Genomic DNA, 26,668 nt, shown 5'->3' with positions numbered 1-26,668 from the left:
AATTGGCCATATAGATTTTTTTTTTTTTTTTTTTTTGTAAAATTTTTATCTTTCTCATAAAATGCTTTATTTTGTTATTGTTTATGAACAGAGCAGTGCTTATGAGGCGTAATGATAGGCAAATAAACGTTTTTTCACCAAATTACAAGCACGAAATTGAGCTAGCGATCTTCGTTAGGGTGGGGGGGGGGGGGTAACCAGAAAGTAATAAATCTTTTTAGCTATGTCAAAATGAGTTATTTGCATGAAACAAATATTGGACTGAATACAGCTGTCTGTTTAAGGAGAGGGATGCTTTCGTGGGGAACTTTCTAATGAAAACTGGTTCGTATTAACGTTACACATGGTAAAAACCACGAAAACTAAACATGCAACCGACCCGTTTGCCTTAGCTCGAACCCGGGTAGAATTCCCAACATACAGTGCTGGCTTCTAGCGCAAACGAATGGGCTGGCTGCATAGTTAGTTTCTCCCATGTGCAACGTGAATACGAGCCAGTTTTTTGGAGAAAGTCTTCCACAATGGCACTCCACTCCTTAGGCAGATAGCCGTCGTGTGCTCTGCCAAATAAAAAAAAAAAAAATAATAATGATAATAATAATTAAAAAAAAACTAAACTAACATAACCCAGTAGTTAGTTATTTTTAACAGATCGGTCACTGGTGGGGTGCTGTTGAGTGTATAAGACGCTAAACGTTGGTATTTCAACCGGGGCTGAAAATCTAATGAACGATCTGGCTGCATGGTGTTTCCGTGAGAAACGATGAATGGGGTCATCACCGGCCGGAGATTGTTTTGGATTTATTTAAAATATTATATTTTTGGTTTGCATAGTCATAAATAAAATAAGGAATTATAATGTGATAAAATTTTCAACTGTAAATTTGATTTTTATGGTTACTGTAAAATGTACTATGCTAAAAGGGTATATCTTCATTCTAAACTGTCCGTATCTAATGGCAGTCCGTGTAGGTGGCAGAAGTTTATGCTATTCAGTTTATCTTATTCGTCACGACGACAGAAGCTCCACTGTATGTTCTACCACTATTTGCCTTCCTACAATAAAGTGCCTATTTCGTTACAATAAATTGCATTGTAATAACTAATTTACCAGGTCAGTCTAGTAATGAAGGAACTTGCTATAAATAGCTTTATTAAATGAATGAAATACAATCCTAAATGTTTTTCTATTTTCATAGCTGAAAAATCCCCAATTCGTTTGGCAGAACAACGCATGTGAAAACTCTGAACAAAGCTGAAGGGTATTATGGTTTCGTTTATTTAATTATGGCAAAGCACGCGTGGGCTATCTGCCTAAGGAGGAGAGATGCCTGCGTTGAGGACTTTCTAAGAGAAACTGTGAGAAAACGAACCTCAAGATTCTAAACTTTTAATTACGTTCTTCCTTTACTGAATTTAATTTGGAGTTTTTTTAATAAATATAGATATATTTTTTAAATCTAGACTTAAATTTGTTTTCTATTAACGACATATTTCAAATTTTGCTTTAATAAAAAACTTGGGTAATTTTCCTTTAACGGGGCGCTACTTATGGCCAAACATAAATGTTAGAGCGAAATTTAACTGGATGATGGGAACAATAACGACACTTAAAGCCACATTAAAAAATAAATAAATATAAGAAAATAACTTGTAACAACAGTAAATGTATCGTATAATATAATACATATATTAATATAATATATGTAATGCTTAATTTGCGCACTGCCGAATTTGTGGCATTCTCTGATGTCTTTTTAAGCAAAAACAGATTGCTGTGTACATGGAGAGAACAAATGCAGTCCTCTGATTTAATTTAGTTTGATGGCGTGGCCCTGACCCACGTAGCCAAATCGATTTTAGCCGTACGGTCTTTACGGGCTTAGCTTGTGTAGTAAGAAATGAAGGCCAGCTATGCTTCCTGTATATATTACTCTTGTATAGCATAGGAGAACTTGGATGCAGGAAACGACTAACAAAAAAGGTAAAAGGTAAAGTAACCAAAAATGTTTAGAGTTATACAATTCTCTAATGTATTTTGGAACTCAAGTAGATCGTTGATCGCGTTTGTTTGTGGCTTATCCCACCCAGTCCACAGTAACATCAGATCAGGTCTTTGACATCAGAGCAAGCTCACGAATTCATTGTAGCAAGGGGTCGAAATTGCGCCTGTCGTTGGCAAGAGCCTTGATCACCGTCTAGGTGACAGTACGGCTTTGCTTAGTTCCGTCCCCAATTTTGATGGAGATAACCCCGGGTCCGAGGTTCTTCCACCCCCCCTCTTTACTTACCACCAACCTCTCGAGAAGACTTTCGGCTCGCCGCATATTTAGAGTGCCCCCATGCCGCTCACACTATACAAACATCTATGCCTTTTCCGGGATTCGAACCCAAGCCCTTTGGTACGGAAGTCAGCGTCGCTAATCCCTATCCCGGTTAGGTGGCTCGTTGTTCGTTGTACGCAAATAGATCGACAGTACATGGAAAGAAATGTTGTTCTCCCAATGTCCACAGTAATCTGTTTTCGCTAAAAAAAATCAGAGAATTGCCCAAATCCTGAATCGCGCACATAAAAATATTGCTAGTTCTTCATAGCGTGATATACTCGTAAATAGGCTACCATATTTGTACTATGACACACATTTGGCGACTGGTGCCTCGTGGATAGAAAATTATATTTGAAAATTAAATAAGATTTCGTTTAGATCTTCTGATTATGCAGAAGAATTCATATTTTAAGTTCTCTTATAGGAAGGAATTGAGAAATGTTAGAAACTTCTAGGATTCGAATTGGAAAAAAAAAAAAAAAGTTTGGCTTCGTGCTTTCGTTGCAATATATTTAATAATGCCAAGTAAATTTTTACTGCAAGTTGAGTCCTTTGTGATTACTGTAAAGCAGGTATCAACAGTTTACAACATGCTGAACGTTTGAATAAAATATGAAAGCGAAATTTAGACAATCTTAATAAAAACGTACTCAAAGTTTCCCTTACTCATTTGTGTGTTACAACACCTAGTGTCTTTAAAAAATGGGATTCATTCATTCTCGTAATGTCTTTTTAAAAAAAAAAAAAAAAAAAAACGAGGGAACTGAGTGTATTACGATAATAACGCGGAAATTTTTGTTCTCATTCTGAAATTCGCTTTTAATCTTAATGATAAGTTAAATATATTCAGTGTTTTTTTAAATATTAGGCAAATGAATAAAAAGTTAAACCAAAAACGTCACGGACACACACACACACACACACACACACACAAAAAAAAAAAAAAAAAAAAAAAAAAAACCCAAAGACAACCTTCGGTATCAAACCATGTAGCGTCTCACAACCAAGGGAGAGACAAGACAGAACCATATGGTCCCTGCCGAGCCTGAACCTACCACCGTGTAAGTGATGCTTCTCGTTACTGTGGAGACTGTTAATTTTCCCCCAGAAGTCGAGTCTGTCGATAGATATTGGCCTAGTCAGAACGCCGGGATTGCTCCCAGTCGCTGACCCGAGGGAAATGTTCCACAGAGCTCTGACCCTCAGTATGTCTTTTTCAAGCCCACCAGCAGCCGAGCGGTAAAAGCCGTTGAATACTGGTAGTTTGGTCCGGGGTCTGAGGCCAGACGAGCGGGCTAGCTGCTTTGACATTTTGATGGTTTTCCGCATGTGTAACGTGGGTACGAGCAAGTTTTCCCTAAAAAATGCTTCACGGGCCTTTCTGTGTAATGCCTAATGGCGTGCCCGTGTTAAATAATAGATAAATATGCCTTTTCCGTTCCTTTTTGTTGTTGTTGGATCAGGGGAATTTGAACATTTAAGCAACTGCAGAAAGGGCTGGTGCTTTATTGCGCTTGGGGTTTCGCTTATATTTTGACCAAGATGTCAAGAAGACAGTGCGCAAAAAAACATTTCTTAAAGAAAAACTGGGGGGGACGCAAGTTAACTTATTATGAATGCAAAGCTTGCAACGTAGGGCACCGAACGATGTTTTGAAATTTATCATAAGCTTCAAAATTTTTAAACAATATTTAGTAATTTTTTTAATTTTTATCTTATATTTTGTTATATTCAGATTTCTAATATTTTCCCTATATTTTGAATACTGGTATGAAAGTTTAAAACATTTTTGTCATATATCTACAGATGGAAAAATAAATGAATAAGGTATATTTTTATATTGGCTAAAAAACTACTAAACAAGCACAAAAAAGGGACTAGACGCTAAAAGGACTTTATAAATGAGAATAGTTCATTCATTTCGTTCTATTTATGAAATTTGTTTAGACATATCACGCATTTTACTAGCAATTTGTTCAGATTTTTAAAATGTCAATCCCCCCCCCAAGTTAAAAGTTGTTATATGTCCCTAACAGTGTACATATAACAACTTTTTTTCTTTCTATTAAAATGAAACCATTTTCTTTAAATTCACATTTTTTTTTCTTTTAAATATCACGAAAATTTCATTACAGTATTTTCAGATACTATCAATGACAATAAACTGTAAACTTCAGTTGTATGTAGTCGTAATAATGATTTTAAATGAAATTAGACTTAACGGGATCCTGAGCGTACACTTAGAGCGCGCGAGCCTAGTGGTTTCTCCTTTCGGCGGTCCTGAACAAATTGAGAATTACGAAGAAAAGGTAAAATGTCACACACATATCTGTCCCAAATTGAAATAATTCTTAGTAGAGCAGATAAGAGACTTAAAACAGTTTCTATCGGAAACTCTTCCAAGAAGGCCCCTTAGGCAGATGGATATTGTGTGCTTTGCCATATTTAAATAACCCAGCCTAGTTTTCGAGTAAGAGGAGAAATGGAGGAAAAAATATTCTTTCATTTTCTGGATCAAGCTGTGTTGAATACGTAATGTACCAGCGAAACTACCTTAGTAAAAGTCACCAAATTTTTGAAATTGGAGAAACTCTGGCAGCCATACGCATAAATTTTTTCGTTTAAAAAAGCATTTTTGGGTGCGTTCTTTTTATTTTATTTTAAGTTCTAACAATTTTTATAGACTAAACGTCTTACACTCAATCAGTTAGTCTTACAATCAATTTCAAAATACGAACTTGTAGGTTTTAGTTGCAGTGGAAGAAACGGAGATAAAATTTTTGCAGGAATACAATACTTTGAGTAACATCGCTAAAAGGAACAACAACTTTCAACTTATTTTTATAGCTATCGTTACGAAACTTCCACCAAAGTAAATGAAACAAAAACCCTCATTTAAATAGATTTGTTGACTAGTTTTTCAAGATGAATACTTAATTAAAACGTAAAATATATACCAACTAAATAATTCTTTTAAAATAGTGAATCATCTTTTTTTTTTTTTTTTTTTTTTTTTTTTTTTTTTTTTCCCCTTTTCGTGTGCGTGTGTGTGTGTGTATATATTACTATTAGAAAATCTGATATAAAATTCAGAACGGATTTAATAAACGAAACGGTTAAAATTTATAATTCTCATTTTCAGAGTATGAAGTCGTTCTTTTAAAGCATCAACAAGTTGATTATTCATGCCCACCCCTTTTTCCCTTTCCTCTCCTTTAAATTTTACAACCTACAGAGAAAAAAGAATAACCTAGCAGCGCATCTAAACAAATAATAAAAAATTTTGCAGCTAGAAAAAAAGTTTAGTTAAGAAATGCATAGACCAACATTGTAAAATATCTTTTTTTATAAGGCAGAAGCTTAAACTAATTTTGATCATACTCGTGAAAGCTTTCGTGCCGAGATGACATGTATGAAGGAAGTAAAAGGTTTGGTTCATTTGATTATGGCAAAGGACGCTAGGGCTTTCTGCATAAGAGGAGAAATGCGTTCGTAAAAGAATGCGCAAACGACGAAAACGCCGATGCAGCCAGCCCGTTCGCCTGGAATCGAGCCCAGGTCGAACTACCAGCGTTCAGCAAACTTACCGCTGTTGGACCGTGGGTAAGTAAATGGAAAAATGTGTGAGTCTAAGATAATTTCATGCCGCTAAAAAGCATTAAAATTCACGAGAAGTAATAATATCAACTGATTCGGTATTTTATGAATAACAAAATGGAAGAAATAAAAAAAAAAAAAAAAAAAAAAGAATGTACAATTTTTTAAAGATTTTTATGAAAAGTGTACTACGATTAAGAGGCTAAGTTACAAAAAGTAAAACCAACTAATGCACCCAACCGGTATATAGTGGTTAGCGACGCTGACTGCCGTGCTGAAGGGCCCGGGCTCGAATCCCGGAGAAAGCATGAACGTTTTTAAATGTATAGTGTCGGTACGGCATGGCGGCCCTAAAACCGAAAGCCCTCTCATGTGGTTTGTTGGAAGGGGAGAAGGGTGGGAGAATCCAGACCCGTCCCCCCGGGGGTGGTCTCCATCAAACTTGGGGTGGAACTGAGCTAAATTGCACTGTCACCTGAAAGGTGCTCAAGGCTGTTGCCAACGGCAGGCGTACTCTAGCGCTCCTTGCACAAGGAATTTCGTGGGCTTGGGCTGACTGCGTCAGACAAGTCAGCATAGGCAACAACAGCAACAGAAGCAACTAATAACTGTGAATCACTGAAATGTAGTATCTCAAAGTTTTCCCCCTATTTCTTTGTATTAATGTTTACTTTTATTTAATTAATTACTGCGGGGTGCACGAGCGGCCATGTGGCTAAGTGGAGGGAGGCCATCCTTAAGGGAAATTGGTTCGTATTCGTGTTCCACATAGGAAAGACCACGAAAATCGCCACGCACGCAACACTTTCGCCGGGATCCAAACACTGGTCGAACTGTCAGTATTCAGGAGTTTTATTCATTCGGCCTTGTTGGATCTGTATGACTGTTAGTTTTGTTCTGCTTTCTTTTCTTCCTCAAAATTCGTATTTTTGTTATTTTGTTAGAACAATGCAATTTTATTTTCTGTGCCAAAAGTTTGAGGAGGAAAGCTAGAATATTTTCGGTCTGTTATGATAAATACTCATTTTCTGTTTGTCGTAGTCTAACTTCAAAGAATGGAACAAATTTAATTGTATTTAAGTTTCACACCATCGTCCAATTAGCATAGTGGTTAGGGGGGACGACGAGCCGATTGCGATACCGAAGGGCCCAGGTTTAAACCTCGGTGAGGGCATGGTTGTAATTGTTCGTCCCTTCATAGTAGACAACGGTGGCCGCCTATTATGAGTCTCCACAATAAAATGACACCACGTTTGGCCTTAGGAGTGGCCAATAATTGTCGAATAAGCAAGTGCCCGCCATTAGGGGGAAAAATAAGTTTAACCCTTCGTTTGTCGATTGGATTCGATCACTTGGATTACTGTAAAGCACTACGAATTAGGTTAGGTAGGTTATTTTAATATGGGGAAGCACACAAGGGCAGCCTAAGGGGAGGTCTGCCTTTGTAGAATATTTTCTATGTGAAACTGTCTCATATTCACGTTACACATGGGAAAACCAACCATGCAGCTAGCTCGTTCGCCTGGAATCGAACCCGGGGAGTAATCTCAGTATCCAGCAGTCTTTAACCACTCTGCCGCCGGTGATATAAGAGATGCCTTCACAGAGAACTTTTTAAGAGAAACTAGCTCATACTGACATTACACACTGAAAAAAAACTACAGAAACTTCCACCCAGCCAGTACGTTCACCAGCATTTGAACCCGGTCGAATAACCAGTTTTCAGCGATTTTACCGCTCGGCGGGTGGTAAGCTGTCTCGCCAATCGAAGTCATTGCAAAAATTGGAATTACACTGTTCGCTAAAAATATGGGCATCTCAACATTTAATGATGCACAATTAGGACACGGAGGGAACATTTGAAATGTAAACTCCTCGTTCTAAACGGACACTGCGAATTTTAATTGGTAAAATTTGATCAAACAAGAAGAGAGAAACGGAAGCTTTAGGAAACTGTATCATTAAAGCATTCTTTTCTTGTCAAAAAGCCATTTTCAGGTTTTTAATTTGTATCATCTGGAGATTGTATTCTGAAATCTAGTAGCACGTGCAGACCGATGTGTGCGTCAGTCATTTTGATGACGTCGGCTTGCCTGTAAGTTGAACGGCCAATGTGACCTTTTTCCCGATTATTTCACTTCAATGTACCGTACTCGAAATGTTATTTACTTTAGCATCGTCTGCTTCTTTCGGTAGTTCGCTTCAAGGACGCGCGAGGGAATAAGCTTCTATTTCGGCGTTTTCGAATTTTTTTTAATTCTATTTAGCAATCGGTCGCTTATCTCTTGTTAACGGTGCTCATCGCAGCAAAGGAGGAGACTTGAGCAGTATGTTTCAACTCTAATCGCCCTCTGGTCATCCCCGCCCCGCTGTTCATTTTTCTTCCTTTAGTTGTCGCGTCCGAGATTGTACTCTTGGTTCCGCATTGTTAGGCGCTGCTGCTGGCTTTAGAAATGGATCCCAACTTTTACTATTATCCCAACCAATTCCCGATTCCAGAGCAGTTTCCGTATCAAGGTAGGAAATTTATCTTTTTTTTTTCGTGCCTAATTTAAGACCTTGTGATATAGGTTGAAAAGATAAACATAAAAGCCTGATGATGTTATGGATCAGTGGAGGGTTAAAGTTTGAATGAAAATATGGAAATTGGAGTATGTAAAAAGCGTAACAATGGAGTAAAAAAAAAAAGAAGAAAGAAAGGGGAAACCAAACGAGAGAAGCTAAAACATTGGTGAATTTTGAAAAGAGCGAGATAAACTCTGAGCAAATAAACATGCATTCTTTAAACTTGAACGAGAAAGATTCGGAAAAAGAGTGCGAGATGTTAAAGAATTGTATGGTTAATTTACTTTCTGATTTTATTTAATATTTTGGGTTTTATTTGTTATTTAGCAGTTTCTTCTTTATTTTTTATTTCGTATTTTGGTTTATATTTTTATATCTTGATATAAAACTTGCTACTTATGAAAATACTGATGGTCAAAACAAGTTTTGAATTTTATTTTTTATTTCATATTTTGTATATCTTGTTTTGGCCTTTATTTTTTGATTTAATGCTTTAATTTATATTTTCTATTTCATATTTTGGTTTATATTTTTTCTTTATATTTTGGTTTATACTTTTTCTTTAACATTCTTTCGTTAATTTTTTAAAAATTATTATTATTATTTTCTTTTTTTTTTCATGCGCCGTTTTTATTTGTTCATTTCATTCTTAGATTAACTCTCCATAATGAAACCTGTTTTCATATTTACACTTGATCTTGCAAACTATCTCTTGCGTGACTGCAGTCTTAGAGACAGTCAAAGTTTATTAAACTTCTCTGAGGCTTGTCATTATTTCCGATTAGCGGTTTTTGGTCTACGGCAATGAAATAGAAGAAACAATATATTACTAAGCAAACGTTTAGGTCAATTTTTTTATTGTAATATTAAGAATGTACGTTGTGGATAGTTATGGACCTTAGTTTAAGTTTTTTTTTACTAGTAATTGAAGTTAGTTATGGTCAATTTACACAATATTTTGTATCGGATTTCATTTATCTTGCACTTTATTCCGATACTTTCATGAACAAAATGATAGGAACGGAAGAGAGTTTCTGATTACGAGATATTTTATTCTTGCTCTGTCTCATCAGATTGTTTTCTAGTTGTTTAGTGTTGTATAATTCTTTTAGTTTACATATTTTGTGTCACATTTTCGAGTAACCTCTTCTGGATTAAGACAGGTATAATTCAAATTTCATACCTTTCCTGTACCTGATTAAATATGTGTATTTCCAGGCTTGCAAAGTCTAGTTCTGAAATGGAATTTTCTTAATTATTAGACTGAGATGAAGGTTCTTTCTCCAAATATTTGTAGAAAATTTTTAATAGTCTTGCATAGTTATAATCTTCCGTCTTTGTTTTTTACCCTTTGTTATTCATTTCCTGCTTATAAGATGTTACATTTTTAATGTTGAAACCACATATTCAAAATTAGTGGGGGAGGAATAAAATGGAAATGAAATAACTGAAGGGAAACTTTTGTGAGGAAATGAAGTAGAGGTGTCAAGAATTTTTTTTAATGAAATTAAATGTATGTTTTCTTCATAATATAAATTGTTCTGGTAATATTTTTTTTTCATTTTTTTTAACGAACAATACAAATGCCTTGCTGTCATCTTTGAAAGTGTTCTCTTTCCATTTAAGGTAGAATTTTTATAGAATCCTGTTTGTTGCAATTTCCTCTTGAAAATTTAAATCCCATAAAGGAAATATTTGTTTAAATGTAATCATAGGCAGAAAATGTCACAGATATGGACACACATTGGGACAATTTAAGTGTTTTACTTCTGTTAATTTAAGGAGTTGCTTTGGATTTTCATCTGCTTACTTTTTTTTAAACTTATATTCTCTAATAATTGCCAGTTATATATCAAGTAAAACAAGCTGCGTTATAGTTAAATAATGCAAGTAATACAGTAAGTGGATTTCAAACAGCATTTATTAACGTATGCTTTTTCATTTTTCAAAACTTTTCCTCTGTTTTTTTTAATATATATAATTATTATTTATTTTTTTCTTTTATTGGTTAAAATGGGAATGAATGTCATTTTTGGAAGATAGAAACGACAAACAGATGAAAAGAAATGAGAAAGTTTCGGTTTTCAGTTCAAAGCCATTTCAAGGACGAGCATTTTTGTTATAACATCGGAGTATTTTTTTTTTTTTTTTTCCCTTAATATAAATCTCGTATGTTTTCATTCAGTGATTTTGCACGCTCTTTCTGGTGTAGTATCAGCTTCAATAAACATTGTCTATTGTCTGCTGTAACAATTATTTCTTGTTCTTGCCGTTTCGTAGATTGTTCTGTGATCGTGATATCACGTTTAAAAAAAAGAAAAAAAAAACTAAGTAGCGTAAATTGGATACTAGTCGAATTATTTCACCTGCCCGTATTGTAGTAATTAATTGGTGCTATAGCAGAATCTTTGAGTAATTTGTATTACATTTGGACCCTGTTTTAAAATGAAAGATGGAAAATAGCATTAATCGATCTTTTGTAATTTTTATGTTAAAGTAATGCTGAAGTTTATCCTTTATGGCTTAGATAAGAATCGTTTGCATGGATTAACAAAAACTGCATTTTTTCCCCCTTCTAATTTTCTGAATCAAGGTTATTGCTGGGATTTTTTTAATAACTGCGGAATAAACAAAGCACTTGTTGAAACGAGGTACCTACGAAGCGTTGTCTGTGAACACCTCCAATTCGACATAAAGGAAAGAAAGTGGGGCGGGTTTATTGTATGTTTCCATCATTATCTTGCCTTCCCTATACAGGGGGGGGGGGTAAGTTCTTAAACGATGGATTCATTGTATTTTTCGTATTCTATTCATCATAAATTTCATAGCTTGAATTTAATCCAGTGCTATCAAAAGCAATCACACAAATGGTTTATCTGCCTATCTTTCGCGTGGTGTGGAATTTCAGCAATGATAATTTTTTAAATTTGAGTACATAGATACCCATGAGTTTAACTAAGAGTAGAACGATAATCTAATTATGTGCTTTTAAAAATCAATCTTGAATTGATGGTGGTTTCATAGAAACAGTCAATCTTAAGTTTATTTCATATCAATCTACGGGGAAAAAATGAACAACAGTCTAGAGATAATTTTGCCTAATTTTGTATCCTATTAACCTTTGCGGTCGTATGTCTACTCTCAGCCACCAAAGCTTTTTTACCATTGCAGTCGTATGTCTACTATCAGCCACCAAAACTTTTTTACCGTTCCAGTCATATGTCTGCTTTCAGCCACCACAGCAAAGAACCACACTGACACTGATCTTATATTATATTAAGTCGACAAGCTTCACGATCTTGCTTATTATGTATTACTGTTCGTTCAACGAAAATTGATCCCGACCAGCATGATACATACGTATAAATTTACTAATACCACTGCAAAGGGTTAAAAGTGGTCTTCTGTTCCATCTTTTTCTTCGTGCGTAGGGTCTCGTGTAGGTATTTAGTTAGCAATTATTTTGTTAGAATAGTCCGCATTAACAATGGAACCATCCCTTTCTTCCTCTAATCGGTAACATATCATGGGCGTCCGCAGGATGAGGCAAATGGGGCACTTGCTTCCACCCCCCCCCCGGGAATCCAGTAAAAATGTGTTTTTATATCGATGAAATACTATAAACTGTAATTTATTTGTGAACACTTAAAATTAAATAAAAGTTTATTGATGCAATTATTTATCTTCAATATTCGCTCCCCCTCCCTCCCCTCCTTTCTGAAACTTTTCTGCTGTTGCCTATGGATTGGATTGGATTGGATTATTCAGTTTTGGCAAAGCACACGAGGGCTATCTGCCTAAAGGGAGGGATGCCTTTCGTGGAGGACTTTCCAAGGGAAACTGGCTCGTATACACGTTACACATGGGGAAAACCACGAAAACGCCCATGCAGCCAGCCCGTTCGCGGGATTCGAACCTCGGACCGAACTACCAGTGTTCAGCGTCTTTACCGCTCGGCCGCTGGTGGGCCTGTTGCCTATGGAACATACTGAGAAATGCTGTTAAGACAAGATTAGATCATTTCTTTCAACGGCAATTTATTCTTAAAACAGATAGCCTGAACGTCAGTATTCTGCAAAGCATTTATACCCTGTCCAATAGTGTCTTAGGTAGGAAACATCTGTTTCTAAAGATATCCATGTACTTGCTTTCAATAGTTCGTTTAGTAAAGTTTGTAATAATATAAATATTGTTATCTTTTATGTAACTGCAGTCGATAATTTCTGTGTCTGCTTCCAGTTTGTAACGACTTGAGGGAGGAATCCAAATCGTGTCTTACACGGATCACATCCTTCCTCTTGCTTGGTAAAGATATCAGTTCAAAATCCTGTAAGCGTGCTTTTGCTTTTGATGGATTCCAATCGACAGTGAGTAATAGTTATTCGAAATCAGCTATCAGAAGGAGCAGTTTCTATTTAATTAGTGCTTGGGAGCAAAATATGATCCTAGAATATCAAATGAACAGAATCATTTTGCGTTATAGTCAGATATGCTCACAATTAGCTTTTTTTTTTAAAAAAAGAAAGAATGTTATGGAGAACATGTATTATGTGGGGAATATAAAGTCTTCTGCTTTTAACCCGAATTCATACAGTCGATGCATGTTTCAGTCTGTTTCGTCGTTTTGTATATTGTATTTTAATGCATATAAAGGAATCTTACTCAACATTCGCATGATTTCGAAAATAATTTTGCTATGTTAATTTTTCAGCTGTTAAAATGCATCCCTAAGCTAAAAAGAGATTCTGTTCGAATTTCAACCGTTTCTTAATTTCCAATAATGCTCTAGTTCCTAACTAATGGAGCGGATGTCTAATAAATGTGTAAAATATCCTTTAAACAGTGAAGTAAGCGAATATCAGAAACATTTTTATCCCTCTGTCTGCTTCTTTAATTTTTTAAATAGCATTCTCTTGGATGTCGTAATTTCTTCACTTACGTGTTTTTAGCCGACGGATGTTCATGTGACCTTTTTTTAAATAATGTTGCAATGACAGAAGAATCATGCCTGGCTTGCGGACATATTAGATTGTAACAGTGTGTAATATATCTAGTCCAGAGGTCGACAAACTTGTTCAGGTGACCGAGTACTGGAAAGTCTGGATTTTTTCCCCCGCTAATATTACGAAATACATCTACATTTTTATAGACCTAAGATTTAGAAAAATCAGATGAAAGCTAAGCGGTTTAAATCTGACTGCTAACGTGACGCATGCAGGATGCTAATACCATGTATAAACGTTATAATAAAATCACTCCATCGACATGGTGCTTGTCCTGCGGAGCAGACAGTCTGAGTTTCCCAAGGCAAATTAGTTCATCACACTGCAAGGACTTCATTTGCTGCATCACTTCTTTTCGTGAAACTGAGGCTTTTTACATTAAAATTAATCACGACTTACTCTGACCATATATATATATATATATATATATATATATATATATATCAAGCAAAGCAGTAATAACAATTTTGGTCAAGAAAACATCTTGCGCAATATGCTGCAAAATAAGTAAAAAATAAAAATTGTAGAAAGCTCGCCTAAAAGCAAGAGCGAAGACCTTAAAAAGGGGTAAGAAGTATCTATCTATTTCAAAATCAGCATTTTTATTAAAATACCCACGAGGGCTGTCTACCTAAGCAAATGGATGCTTCTATGGAGGATTTTCTAAAATAAACTGGTTGTATTTGCAGGGCCCAATTTAAGAAGGTTTAGAGCAAAACTTGTTAGAGAGGGGATCCCTTTCTAGTTTTTACAACGTAGTAAATGTCACTGATGCAAATTATGTATTATGTAAAGCACGTTTCATGTAATGTGTTTGATAAAATAAACTTATATTTTAATATTTTTCATTCAAAGTAAGTGCTGTTTAAAGTATAATCTTTTACATTTTAAACCAGGATGTTTTATTATTATTATCATTATATTAAAATTGGAAAAAAGAAGAGCCTAAAGAATTCTTATTGATTTTACTACAAATCTGAATGAAATTGTACAGATATGTCCAAATTAGCTTTGTTAAGTTGTTTATCAATTCAGGAAATAAATATACGAATGAAAATTTTGTCTTTGAAACTTGGGGAAACTATGGGTCATTTAGAGGTAATTATGTCCTGAATATCTTAAAAATTAATTTAGAATTAATTAGAAATCAAGCCATCTCACCCATTATAAATTAGAATTTAATTATATATACTTTTAAATGAAAAAAGATTAACTATATTTTACTGTGTATTTCTCGGCTGTTTTAAAGGCCGAGGGCCTGATTTTCAAAAGAAGACATAAAAAACTAAAATACGAAGTTTAACATTTCATTCTTGCTTTATTATTTTTTCTCATTTTGTGTATTTTTAAAAATCTAGAATTATACCTTAAATAATATAGAAGGATCTGGAGACTCGGAATATATACTCCATTTGCCCTTGTGAAAATCAGGTCCTGCATATTCACAGTAAAATTTATTGAACACTTTAAGATTGAATCCCTGAATATTAAACTGTTTAAAATAGACGGATAACTTTTAAAGAGGAAGAAGTATTTTTGAGAGGAATTCTAATATAAATAATTGTGACTCTGGAAGAGAAGCTTCTTCATTTTTGCCCAATTTGAAAACCGTAAACAGCTGTGTCACTTTAATTTGTGGATTTAAAACTAAAATGAAAAGAACTGCATTTTAAATACTTATAAATTTCCATTTTCCGCGTCCCGTTTTCGTTTTACTGCCTAGCAACTGCTTCGTTTCCATATGGTTTAAAATCTCTAATTTATTATCTGTGTGGTTTGTCATTTGCCAGTTCTGAGCGGTGTTGCCATTCGACGAGGCGTAATATCGCTGTCTTTTAAATTGAAATTATGCATTGCTTAACAAAGAGTGAGAATTAAAAGCAGTGTACAGGAATACTTTGCACTTCCTAATTAATTTGTTTTTAACAGTAAAAGCGAAATTTAAAGAGAAAGGTGTAATTATTACTACGGATTTTGCCACTGAGATGGCCAATGTCAAGGCGGTGAAACTTTAGGAAATATAAAAGGTTCATTCTGCATTGGGTAGAAATTAGAGAACTTAGATTTTTTTTTTTTTTTTTTTTTTTAAAGTTTAACCGTCCTGTCTAATACACTCATGTCCATAAATTAAGGATAATGCAAAATCAGGCAAAGGAAGAGTTAGAAGCAAAACAAATTTGACTTACTTGTAAAGCTTATTTATTAAACAAAAGGTAAAGAGCAAAAAAAGATGCTATATGTTTGATATTATTAAAAAAATTAGCGATTTTTTCTCCCTGGAGCAAATTACAAAAAACCAATATTACATGGTTGGTATGATTGTTAATACATTGTATGTCTCCCAGACGATGCAATATAGTCCGTACAACGCCTAGGCAAGCTGAGTATCAAATTATCGATCTGATCTTGGGGGATATTACACCACTCAAAAAGCAATGCTCTCCGAAGTTCCGGTAGACATGTAGAGGAGGTTGACGGGCTGCAACTCGTCGGCCAAGCATATTCCACACGTGCTCTACTGGATTCAAGTCCGGTGAGAATGCTGGCCAGTCTATACGGGTGATATCTTCCGATTGAAGGCATTCGCTTACGATGTTTGCACGGTGAGGACGGGCGTTGTCATCCATAAACACAAATTGTGCGCCCATGGCGCCCCGAAACAAACGTACATGTTGTTCCAGAATGACGTCCCGATAGATTTGGCTTGTCATGGTTCCAATTTGAACATGCAGGTCAGTTCTGGAACCCAGACTAATTCCACCCCAAATGAGCACTCCTGCACCACCTTAACGGTGTCGTTCAATGATGTTTTCTTGGTGGTAACGGGTACCTGGAGCTCTCCATATGAAAGTCCGGCGAGAATCAGACTGCAAGCGAAACCTGGACTCGTCGGTAAACATCACACAAGCCCACTGTTGCGGTGTCCACAATGCATGCTCTCTACTCCAGGCTAACCGCAGGCGACAGTGAGTTGCAGTAAGTGGAACGCATCTGACAAGTCTACGAGCATATAGACCAATTTGCCCTAAGCGTCTGTACACGGTCTGACTTGAAATTGTCGTACCAGTGGCTGAAGAGAGCTGACGAGACAGGTCTGAGGCTGTGCTCCGCCTGTTTCTTTTGGCAGTAACTGCCAAATACCGGTCCTCATTCGGCGTTGTAACTCTGGGGCGACCTGTGCTGTAACGTCTACTCACATTACCAACATCTTGGAATCGTTGCCAAAGCCTGGAGATGACACTCTGGGCAATTCCAAGTTCGTCTGATACTTCCAGTTGGGTACGCCCACATTCCAGACGGTCGATAATTCTACCACGTAAAAAATCATCCAAATGCGTACTTTGTGTCCTAACTATTCGGTTATTGCACTGAAATGCTTATAAAGCGCCTGCGAACAATTTTACTTCTTTGCCTGTATTTCTTATATATCACTCTCTTACACTCTCATCATTGTGACGTACCATCTGTGTCATCTGGTTACTTCCTGAAATTTGCATATGATTCTTGAAGATGTGTGTAGTAATTTTACAAGTGATATATATATTTTAGAGTTCGATTTCCGCGTGACTCCGAATTATCCTTAATTTATGGACATGAGTGTAGTTGCATTAATTTCCATTTTTAAAAGATGAATTCATTATTCCGAGGTGTTTCGTAAAGTATGACTGTACGTATCTGTACGTACTGTAAATACAGTAACTGAATTTTCAATATAATTAATTCATATCTTAGATATTAGAAAAGGCGAAGAGAAAAAATATGTGTGGTGAGGACGTACTCAGCTGATCAATCTTGATTAATATTTAGTAATTTTTTTTTTAATCCAAAACATTGCTTACAGTGAAGTTTTTATCTTATTTTGTGCGTTGATTTACTTTATGCTCATTGTTGCGCAAAGTTTGGGTTATGTTATAAAATAAAACAATGAAAAAATTGATCAACCTTCGTTTAATCTTTATTTCATTTAATTAGTTTATTATTTAATTAAATGAATTTATTATTTAATTTCGTTTAATCTTATCGACAAGTATAAAAATGTATATACAAATTTAAAAGTTAGATTTATTCTGTGCCTTTTAATTTAATCAGAAGGACTTCTGCCTTTAACCCGTCTCAACAGAGATCGAGATATCCCAGGACAGATTTCGTTTGAATTAAGTTTTTCTTTCATAAATTGTCGAAGGATATTTGCTTTAAGGAATGCATTTCGTGTAGGGTTTTCTAAGAGAAACTGACTCCTGATCATCTGGACGTCACAAAAAAGAAAAGTAGATCTGAAATTCAAACTTTTAACGTCTCACTTGAAGATCTGTTAAGGATGTTTTATGCCCTCGCTGAGTATCACAGGTTAGCAATCTCCTCTTGGACTCATTCCTGCTAACACGATTTTTATTCCCCCCCCCTTGCGTTTTCAGCTTTATTATTAAGCATCGCTTTCTTTGCACTTATGCCACATAAAATTCAAGAGCAAAATTATAAAGTATTTTAAAACAGGATGTCTTTAGAATTCCCGATAAAATATTAGCAGTTGCCATGCTTTATATATATATATATATATATATATATATATATTCGCCATATTATTTCTTTGAAAATTCGTCGCTCGAGCGACCAGCCGCCTAAAAGAGTTATCGTGAAAAATGGCAAAAGTATATAATGCATTTAATGAGTCCACCTAGTGTTATTTCATTAAAATATTCAATTTTACATCTCATGATTTAAATGCATTTAAATCAATCAGATTACAATTATAAAAAAGGTATTTTTAAGAACTGTGCTTATTGCTTTTCAATCGCTTCGTTTGCTACTCAATAACAGAAAGATTAAACTTAAAGGTTAAATACCTTACGCTTTACTGAATGGCAACACGCTAGTGCGTGGAGATAGTAATTATTCTATTTGAGACAGTGGGCAACACATTACTTTCAAATAGCCGAATTTGTGGATTAAAACTGAAAGATAAATATCATACATTTTGCCGAGGGTCCAACAGTCCGGCGCGCTAAAGATAAAAATGTTCTACTTCGAACACCACTTCTCGCCTTCAGATCGCTGAGTTTGTTTTATAAGAATTCGTTAAATTTGTACAAAATATGAAATAAATCAAAAACAAATTCGAAATTCAAAATTTGGGCTTCGAGGTGCCCATGTTCAAGTGGAGGATTATATGCATTAAAAATTCCGTGGTTCTAGATGCCTTCGCTTTTCCACAGTGCGAGGAACATACATACATACAAATTCTTCATTTTTTAATATTTAAAATTTTTTTAAACAGTATACCGTGATAACATTAGGTGGCAACATCTTGAAAACTGAATCGGTCGCGAAAGTGTTACGAAGAAAAAGTGAATTTCGAGGAGACTAACAGCATCTCTAGTGGGTGCTTAACTAAAATTAAAAAAATAAAAAAAAATAAATAAATAAAAATAAAAAAAATAAAAAAAGGAAGTGATTTTAGTGGTGGCATGAAATAAAAAAATCTCTGAAGAATTTGACCAGTAGATCACTTAGAGAAAAAAACAGTAAAAACAACAACAAATCTGAAAGGTTTCCGATTTTAAATTACGTCCAAAGGGGCGTTTTTTTAAGGTTTTGTGTGTTACCTTTATTTATTAAATATCATGTTCTTTGCACTTACACCTTAAAATTCAATTCAACAGCAATGTCGCAAAATAATTTTAAAATGAGCCTATCTTTAGAATTTCCGATACACAGTTCCGCGCGCTAGAGATAAAAAGATTCACCCCTCACCCGTAGAGTGGTACCATGGTTCGCTTTTAAATCCTTGAGTTTGTTACTCAAAAATTCGTTAAAGTTTTACAAAGTATGAAATCTATAATAAAACAAATTCCAAATTTTAAATTTGTCTTCCACATGCCCATATTCGTCGGAGGATTACGTCATTCAAAATTCGATGGTTCTATGTAACGCCGTTTTATCACCATGCGAGAAATATACATACATTTATGCAGAATTTTCATTATTTAATTTCTTCAAATATAATGCAGGACTCTAACATTTGGTGGCAACAGTTTGAAAAGTGATTCGCCGTTTATAGCGATTCAACGCAAAATCGCAAAACGAAAACAATAGTCCTTCAGAAACAAAGCCCCTTTGGACTAAAAAGAAAAACCTCTTTCAAGCAGCTAGCTCATTCTTTCACTGAGAAACAGAATCACGGCTGTGGTTTTAATTCAGACATTAGCCCACTGATTTCTCATACTAGGGTTATGAGAAAAAAAAAATTAAACTTAACGTTAGCATTCGAACTGAAATGGGAGTCAGATTTGGTCAAATAAAGCTAATGGCTTTCCCCAGTAACCCTTTTAGTAGGGACAATGTTAAGAATTTTACATTTTCCCTACTAAAAGGGTGACTAAAAGGTCAAATTCCGCCATGCATACTCTAGTGGTGTAAATAGTTAGCATATTCAACTGGCAACTGGAAGATCTGTGTGGTTCGAGTCCCGACAAAGGAATGGTTAAATTCTTTAGTTTCTCAATTGAGATATTTATTATCAGATATTTATTAAAACAGGTCACGACAGAATACGGAGCAATCTATCCAGGGTTAAGTCCCGAGTCTATCGGTATTCATTGATCTTATTTTTCTTAGTTACTGGAGGGTGAAGTTTGTTTCCTAGCCTTTACAGGGGACACTTGCGCCTATTTGCAACTAGCTCTCTTAGCCTTATGGTGAAAAACATTCCTTTGGATGAAAAGCCTACAGAAGCTGGGAAACAAAACTATGACCAGCACTGGATGCAGTTCTAACAATTCAGAACAACGATGTATTGCTTGCTTTCATAGCAGTCTTACTAAAGATATAAAACTAAGAAACATTCGAGTAGAGACACTTAAAATTGGGACAGAGAAATGCAGAGTGAAAAAGTATAGAATGCATTTACCAGACCAAAAGGACACATATATGACTACTCCTACATTGTATCCCCTTTTATCTGTCACCAGCTCCTTCATAGAATTTTCGTACGACGTATTTTACGTGCTTTTACTCTGCTTAGTCACAATGATCACAAACGTTTCCATAACATGGGAGATGCTGATGGGGAGGTTTACCTCTTACGTTGTAACAGCATAAGTTTGATTACCTGATTATATATTGAAAAGCATTTCTATCGGAAGAACGCTATTTTAAAAACAATTCTGAATTCGCTAGATCGTAAGTTTAGAAGTAAATCTCAAGTTAGTATTTCATTTTTAATTCTTAAACCGTTGTATTAAAAATGCAATAATTTCTATAATATTTATAGACTTCAGTACTCGATCAACATTGTTAATTCAACAATAGATGAACACGCTGAATTTAAATGTTTTTCTTATCTCTTAGCCTGACATATCTTTTGCAACTAACAGTCGCGAATGTTACGCTCTGCCTGTTGTTAATAATCCATTATGTATTAACCATTCTTCTTTCTTTTCGCCCCTAAAGCTATTGGTGAGTTTCTAGATGACACACGTGTTTGCAGTCTGAATTTGCATGTTTTAATGGTCTACAAGCGAAAAGCTGTATTTATATATCTACTTTCGCTTACATGTTTCTAGTTACATATCTTTGCTGATGCCTGTTGTTCGACGAAACGTCTCATTTGCATAAGTTTGCGATGCAGTCAGTAGGTCATTAGGTAGTCATTAGGTCAGTAGGTCATTAAGTTTGCGATGCAGTCAGTAGTCAGTAGGTAACGTATGAAAAATAGTCTAATGGCCTAGTTACTTTGAATAAAATATCCGCAAAATGTAAAACATTGCTTTCTTTAAATATTGCGCATTTTGAGACCTCTTCAGGAATTCTAGCTCACGTAGTGCCTTTCTACATGTGAAGTCCACCCAAAGAGATTTATATACACTTTAACTGACAAAATCTCTATGATGTGATGTGATGTGGGTTAATATTAAATTTATTAAAATATCATGAGGTGAATACAAGCTATTTTTAACCTCTACAAGTACAGAATATATTCAAAATGGTAGTTGTTAGTAGCCAGATACTTATTGGCAACGGCGAAACATTTCTCGAAGTTTTCCAAATGTGCACATGAGGATTACTGCTCATGCCGTTTTTCTTCAGTAAGGTACACACCCGTGTAGCCGATTTTCTACAATGCACGACATACTTGTCCCCCACAGATAAACGTCTGAAACCGTTAAATCAGTTGAACGTGATGAGCACTCATATGCCGTTTCTCTTATCCTGTGCCTTTGCAAATTTTTATCCAGGTAAGTTACACTTATACTGCTAATCTCTTTACACACGTGCACATTGTATTGCAGATTTCTGGTGCGAACAATTTCGAGCACCTTATAGTTGATGAAACAGGACTCGTTGTTCTACTGTGCCGAGTCTTCCCATGTGCACCACACAAATGGTATCTCGATATTTAGTTTACAGCCATTTAAGTAACGATTTCTGGTGAGAGGAAATCGTGTTACATATCGCCAGAGCCGTGCCTAGATATTTGTTCACTTGAGGCAAAGACATAATGGTTGCAAAAACAAACTACAAAGAGATAATGGTTGCAAAACTACAAAACTGTGCCTATATCAGTCAAGCAACTGAATCGGACTAAATAATGTTGCACGGGATAGCTCCATAAACATGTCAAGACTTGTCTCTTGCCGATAGCATTGCCTATAAAATTTACGAATTGAATTAGAGTTCAATTCCTAGAACCTTGAAAAACATCCTACCTTTTTGATCAACAAATTCATGATCTGTTTGAGAGATCATGTGTTTGAATGTTATGCTTGACCTAATGAAAATCTCGTATGTTTTTTTTATTATTTTTTTTATTTGCTGAAACGTTTTTTGCGCCTAGCAACAGTAATTGGTAACGTTGAATGTATTTTTGACACTGATTTCAGACTGGATACTAATGAACTAAACTGTATTCATAAATTATTTTTAAAGGATCTACGCTACTAGATGCTTTAGAGGTGCCTGCTTTAGGTGCCCGTGAGAAAAACCACTCATTTCTGCCTGACATGCAAGAATTCGTTTACAGTGGTGTCGGGAAAGAAGCACTGGATATCTGAGGATAGGAAACGGGTAATGTGGTTAGATGAATCACGCTACACCTTATTTTACACTGATGGAAGGCGTCGAATTTGGCGAGAATCCCATGAAGCCATGAATCCATCTTGCCTTGCTCGCACTGTGCAAGGGTCTGGTGGGAGTATCATAATATGGGGCATGTTCTGCTGGCATGAACGTGGTGCCCTGGTGTTCCTCAAGGGTAAACAAACGGATACCTAGACATATTGGCAGATCAAGTGCACCCTGCAATGCTGCATTTTTACCCTGATGGCGACGGATACTTCACGAATGATAATGCAACTATGCATCGTGCCAGAAGTGCTCAAATTTGGTTCGCTAAACATCAGTCTGACCTCCAAACCTTCCCTGGCCACCGCATAGCCTGGATCTTAACCCCATAAAAAGTGTATGGAATATGATGGAAAGACGTATCCGACAGCACTCTCCTCTTCCATCTAATTTACAAGATCTGAAAAGCTGCATAGCCAATGCATGGACGTAACGCACTCCAGAAAGGAGTGCATTACATTCTGATATTCTGGAGTGCATGGACATAAATGCACTCCAGAAGCATGTAGACCTAATGCCCAAACGAATCAGAGCAGCTTTCCGTGCAAAAGATGGTCCAATAAAACATTGATTTTTGGTTTTTATTTCATTGGCTAGTGTGTGTAATCAGTGTGTGATCAACAAATAATCCCTTTCAATATGATTGAGGAAAACTTGTAACTTTCATTTTAAAAGATATTCCTGGCCCTGGAAATTTTACTTTACTATTAATAACTATTTCTGTTCTTTTTGTTTTTTTATATTCTTTGTCCACAAGTGGCAGACTGGGTAATATAGTTGCAGCTTGTATAAATAGTACGGTTCCTGGTTGCGTGTAGTTCCTAGACATTTCGTATGTAGTTTCTAGACATTTCGTATGTAGTTTCTAGACATTTCCCAACTTGAATATTCGCTTAGAATATCCTTTTTAAAAGCATCCCTTCTACAGCAGGTAGCTTCGCACACTTTACTATAATTGATTAATCAGTGAACCAATCTTTAACATTCGTAAACGGCTTTCATCACTCAGCTGAATTTTTATTGCAAGGCATTCTTATTTGAGCTCAAGCCGAATTTTATGTGGTAGCTAACTCTAATTTAAATATAGCCAATAATGGATCGGCTGTCAGATAATATTTTTATATCTGCAGTGCAAGCACAGTCATAAAATTAATGAGATTTAATGATACATCATCCTAGTCTCATAAGTTAGTTCAGGGTTCAGCGTTAAATTTCGCGAATATGATAGCGCCTCGCAGCAATATGCTATATTACCCCATCAGATTTGATTGTATTTTATATTTTTATTTCAGTTTTTATTAACCAATAACTATTTGTCTCTCTTTCTTAACGTTTCAATCTTTCCGAAACTAAATTTCGTAAATTTTTTTTATCAAGAATCGTATCTTTTGAAGTTGATTTTCTTAGTGGTTATCTTAGAGTCAACGAAACGTAACGTAACTGCACTTTGTAAAACTTTATATTAATATCAGTTAGCGAGAGCAGTTTGTCTTGAAAAGTCAAACTTTAACTTCCTTCTTTATTTCTTAGATGCTAAATAATTCATTTTATCTTTTCATTATAAACAGTAGAATAATCCAAAAAATGCAAGCTTTATGTATTTATTTCCAGCCTTTACAAAGAATGACCTAAACTAATACTCCGATTCGCTTAATACATCCAATAATATGTTAATTGCTTCAGAAATAACCATAAATAATCGCAAACCATGCATCTTGTCAACGGTACATTTTAGACTAAAAACACTGATATTGCGGTACATTTTTAATTTTCAAACTGTATTGTTTAGATTCTCGATGCTAATCTAATGGACCTTTATGCTTTAAGCTTGCTGAGGAAACTCTTAAGTTGTTATATCATTGTACGTTTTCAGTTAGATGACTTCGTAAAGTATGGTGAAGTAAAAGCAAAAAAAGCTATATTTCAAATTAAAAGGAAATAGTAAAAGGTTAAAAATTTCGGCAGCATAGTGTTTTCTGGATAAGTTTAGTTTATGAAAGCTCAGTATGTTAGCGTAAACAAGCGAACATTAAATTCAGTGCCTTTAGTTCAATATGTTCAAATAATATGTTTTTATATTAGGAAACAGTATATACCATACTGGGAAAGTTCAGCACTTTTGAAAATAAATTAATGTCATAATTCTTTTAATTCATCTGGATGGTTTATAATGTTAAATTCTTTTGGTACTTTTTGATGTATTCCAAAGTTGAAAGGTAATGATCGTAATTTCTTTTTTTAAATGAATTTCGAAATTTCCTTATCTAATTCTAGTTATTCACCTGAGACAAGTACTTTAAAACTTACTTAGTTAGTACTTAACTTCTAGTTCACCTGAGGCAAGTAAGGCACTTGTTCCGGCTTATCCTTGTCCCGGCTGTGCATATTGCCTCCATCCTTCGATCCAACTTAAAAGTCAACAGATATCATTTGTTAAACTGCATATACACTTTTTTGTGGATAGTCTTTCTGTATTGTCGGTTATTGGCGTAATGAGATCTCCTGCGTAGTAATTTCTGTAAGTTTACGAAGATGAATGCATGTAGAGAACAAAAGAATATGCGTAGCCGTTTTCTTATCCAGCTTTTTGTCCATTTGTTCCGAACAGTTACATATTTGGCATGAAATCGTTTCTTCAGATTGTAGTACTATTATATATATACTCACTGTGCAGAAAATTCCATTTATCTGAACTAAATCAGAGCCAATCCATATGGTCGCAAAATCCCGGGTATTTGGCCTACCACCAATTTATAAGTGCCCCCTGCTCCAGATACATCACAGACACTAATTTCCGCTTCTTACCTGGGGCTCTGACTTTCGCCAATTAGCGTGGAAGTTTCTCTCTATAATGACAGATAGCAGTGAAGGTTAAATCTCCCCAGAAATAGTCTAAAGTTACTTCAACTTCTGTGTCTAAATCTGTTTTGCTTTTGTATTATGATATCGTGGTTTCATATACGTTTTGAAGTTCGGCAGTTTTCTTACTCGAATGCATTAATACCCGTATATTATCCATATATTCATGAAAACATTTTGACTGTGTGAAGTATATTAAATGTATAACTTCTCTTTGAAGGAACCTTCAAAAATTTCAAATATCCCCAATGGGCAATATTCTCAATAAATGAATCAAAGTATATTTTTGGAGAATTTGCGAGCCGAGGGCGTTGGTACATTAAAAGCGTAATATTTTGGCTAGAATGCTTAGGTTAACCATTAGGAGAATATTTTATTCATTACGTTTAATGTCAGAGTTCGTTACCGTCTCAGTAAATGGCAGTGCTCTGTATATATGTAAGCACTTTTAATGCTGCATGGTTTGCAAATTTTTACCGCATTAATTACGGCTGTGATGTTAAAGCTGATCTAGAATGTTCTTTCAAAAATTTTAGTTGCAAGTTGTGTCTTGCTTTTTGATTGATTTCAAACTTAATAAAACTTGTAGTGATTTCTGAGTTTTATTGAAAGTATTTAAAGTGTTATTAAGAAGTAATATTCTCACGTATGCGAGTAACATTTAAAAACTTGAAACATGTTTCCCAAAGTTCTGTTATAGGTCTAATATTCGGAGTTTTGTATTTTTATAGGTTTGGTATTAGTGCGTAGCCGTGCTGATTGACATTCCAGCTTTGCACTGAATAGGTAGAGGTAAAAGTGGGGGGGGGGCACCAGAATTTCACCATTTGGTGGTACAGGTATAATCGTACCTTACTAAATGTGCAGCTCCTGCCCTAATTTTGATAGAGAACACCATGAGGCGTGGATTCGTCAATCTCTCACTCCTGTTTCCGTGCGACCAAACCAATGGAGAGGAATTTCGGTTCGTGAATATTTTATGTTCCCCCATGCAGCGCAGAGAGAATACACTTACAAATACCCATGCCTTCTTCGGGATTCGAACCCGAGCTAATCTGAATGGCAGACAGGTTTGCTAACCGTTATATCGATTAGGGTGGCTTCACGCACTGAATTACCATCTGCCTTAAAAATATCTTAGAGTAATGGAAGATTTTGTTTTAGGGAAATTGTCTCTTAAGCCTGCTGCATGTTTAG

At 35.4% G+C, this 26,668-nt stretch overlaps 1 protein-coding gene across 2 annotated transcripts in view; it reads left to right on the top strand.

Annotated features, from left to right (window-relative positions):
- Positions 1-26,668, top strand: part of LOC118199650 (retinoic acid receptor RXR-alpha-B-like) — a 329,703-nt gene that overhangs the window by 31,914 nt on the left and 271,121 nt on the right. Inside the window, exon 1 of one of the 2 annotated variants that reach the window (XM_085809906.1) lies at positions 8,163-8,441. The exons of the other annotated variant lie outside the window; for it this stretch is intronic. Within the exon in view, the coding sequence (XP_085666032.1) occupies positions 8,378-8,441 (64 nt within the window). The 5' untranslated portion in view covers positions 8,163-8,377. Of the gene's footprint in view, positions 1-8,162; positions 8,442-26,668 lie in introns of those variants that run through there. 2 annotated transcript variants of the gene reach the window in all.

This window comes from Stegodyphus dumicola, chromosome X2 (assembly GCF_044657685.1).
Source record: "Stegodyphus dumicola isolate Sdum_Otavi_A_Nest chromosome X2, ASM4465768v1".
NCBI lineage: Eukaryota > Metazoa > Arthropoda > Arachnida > Araneae > Eresidae > Stegodyphus > Stegodyphus dumicola.
The sequence above is the reverse complement of the archived record's forward strand: the minus strand, read 5'-3'. Positions and strand labels throughout refer to the sequence as shown.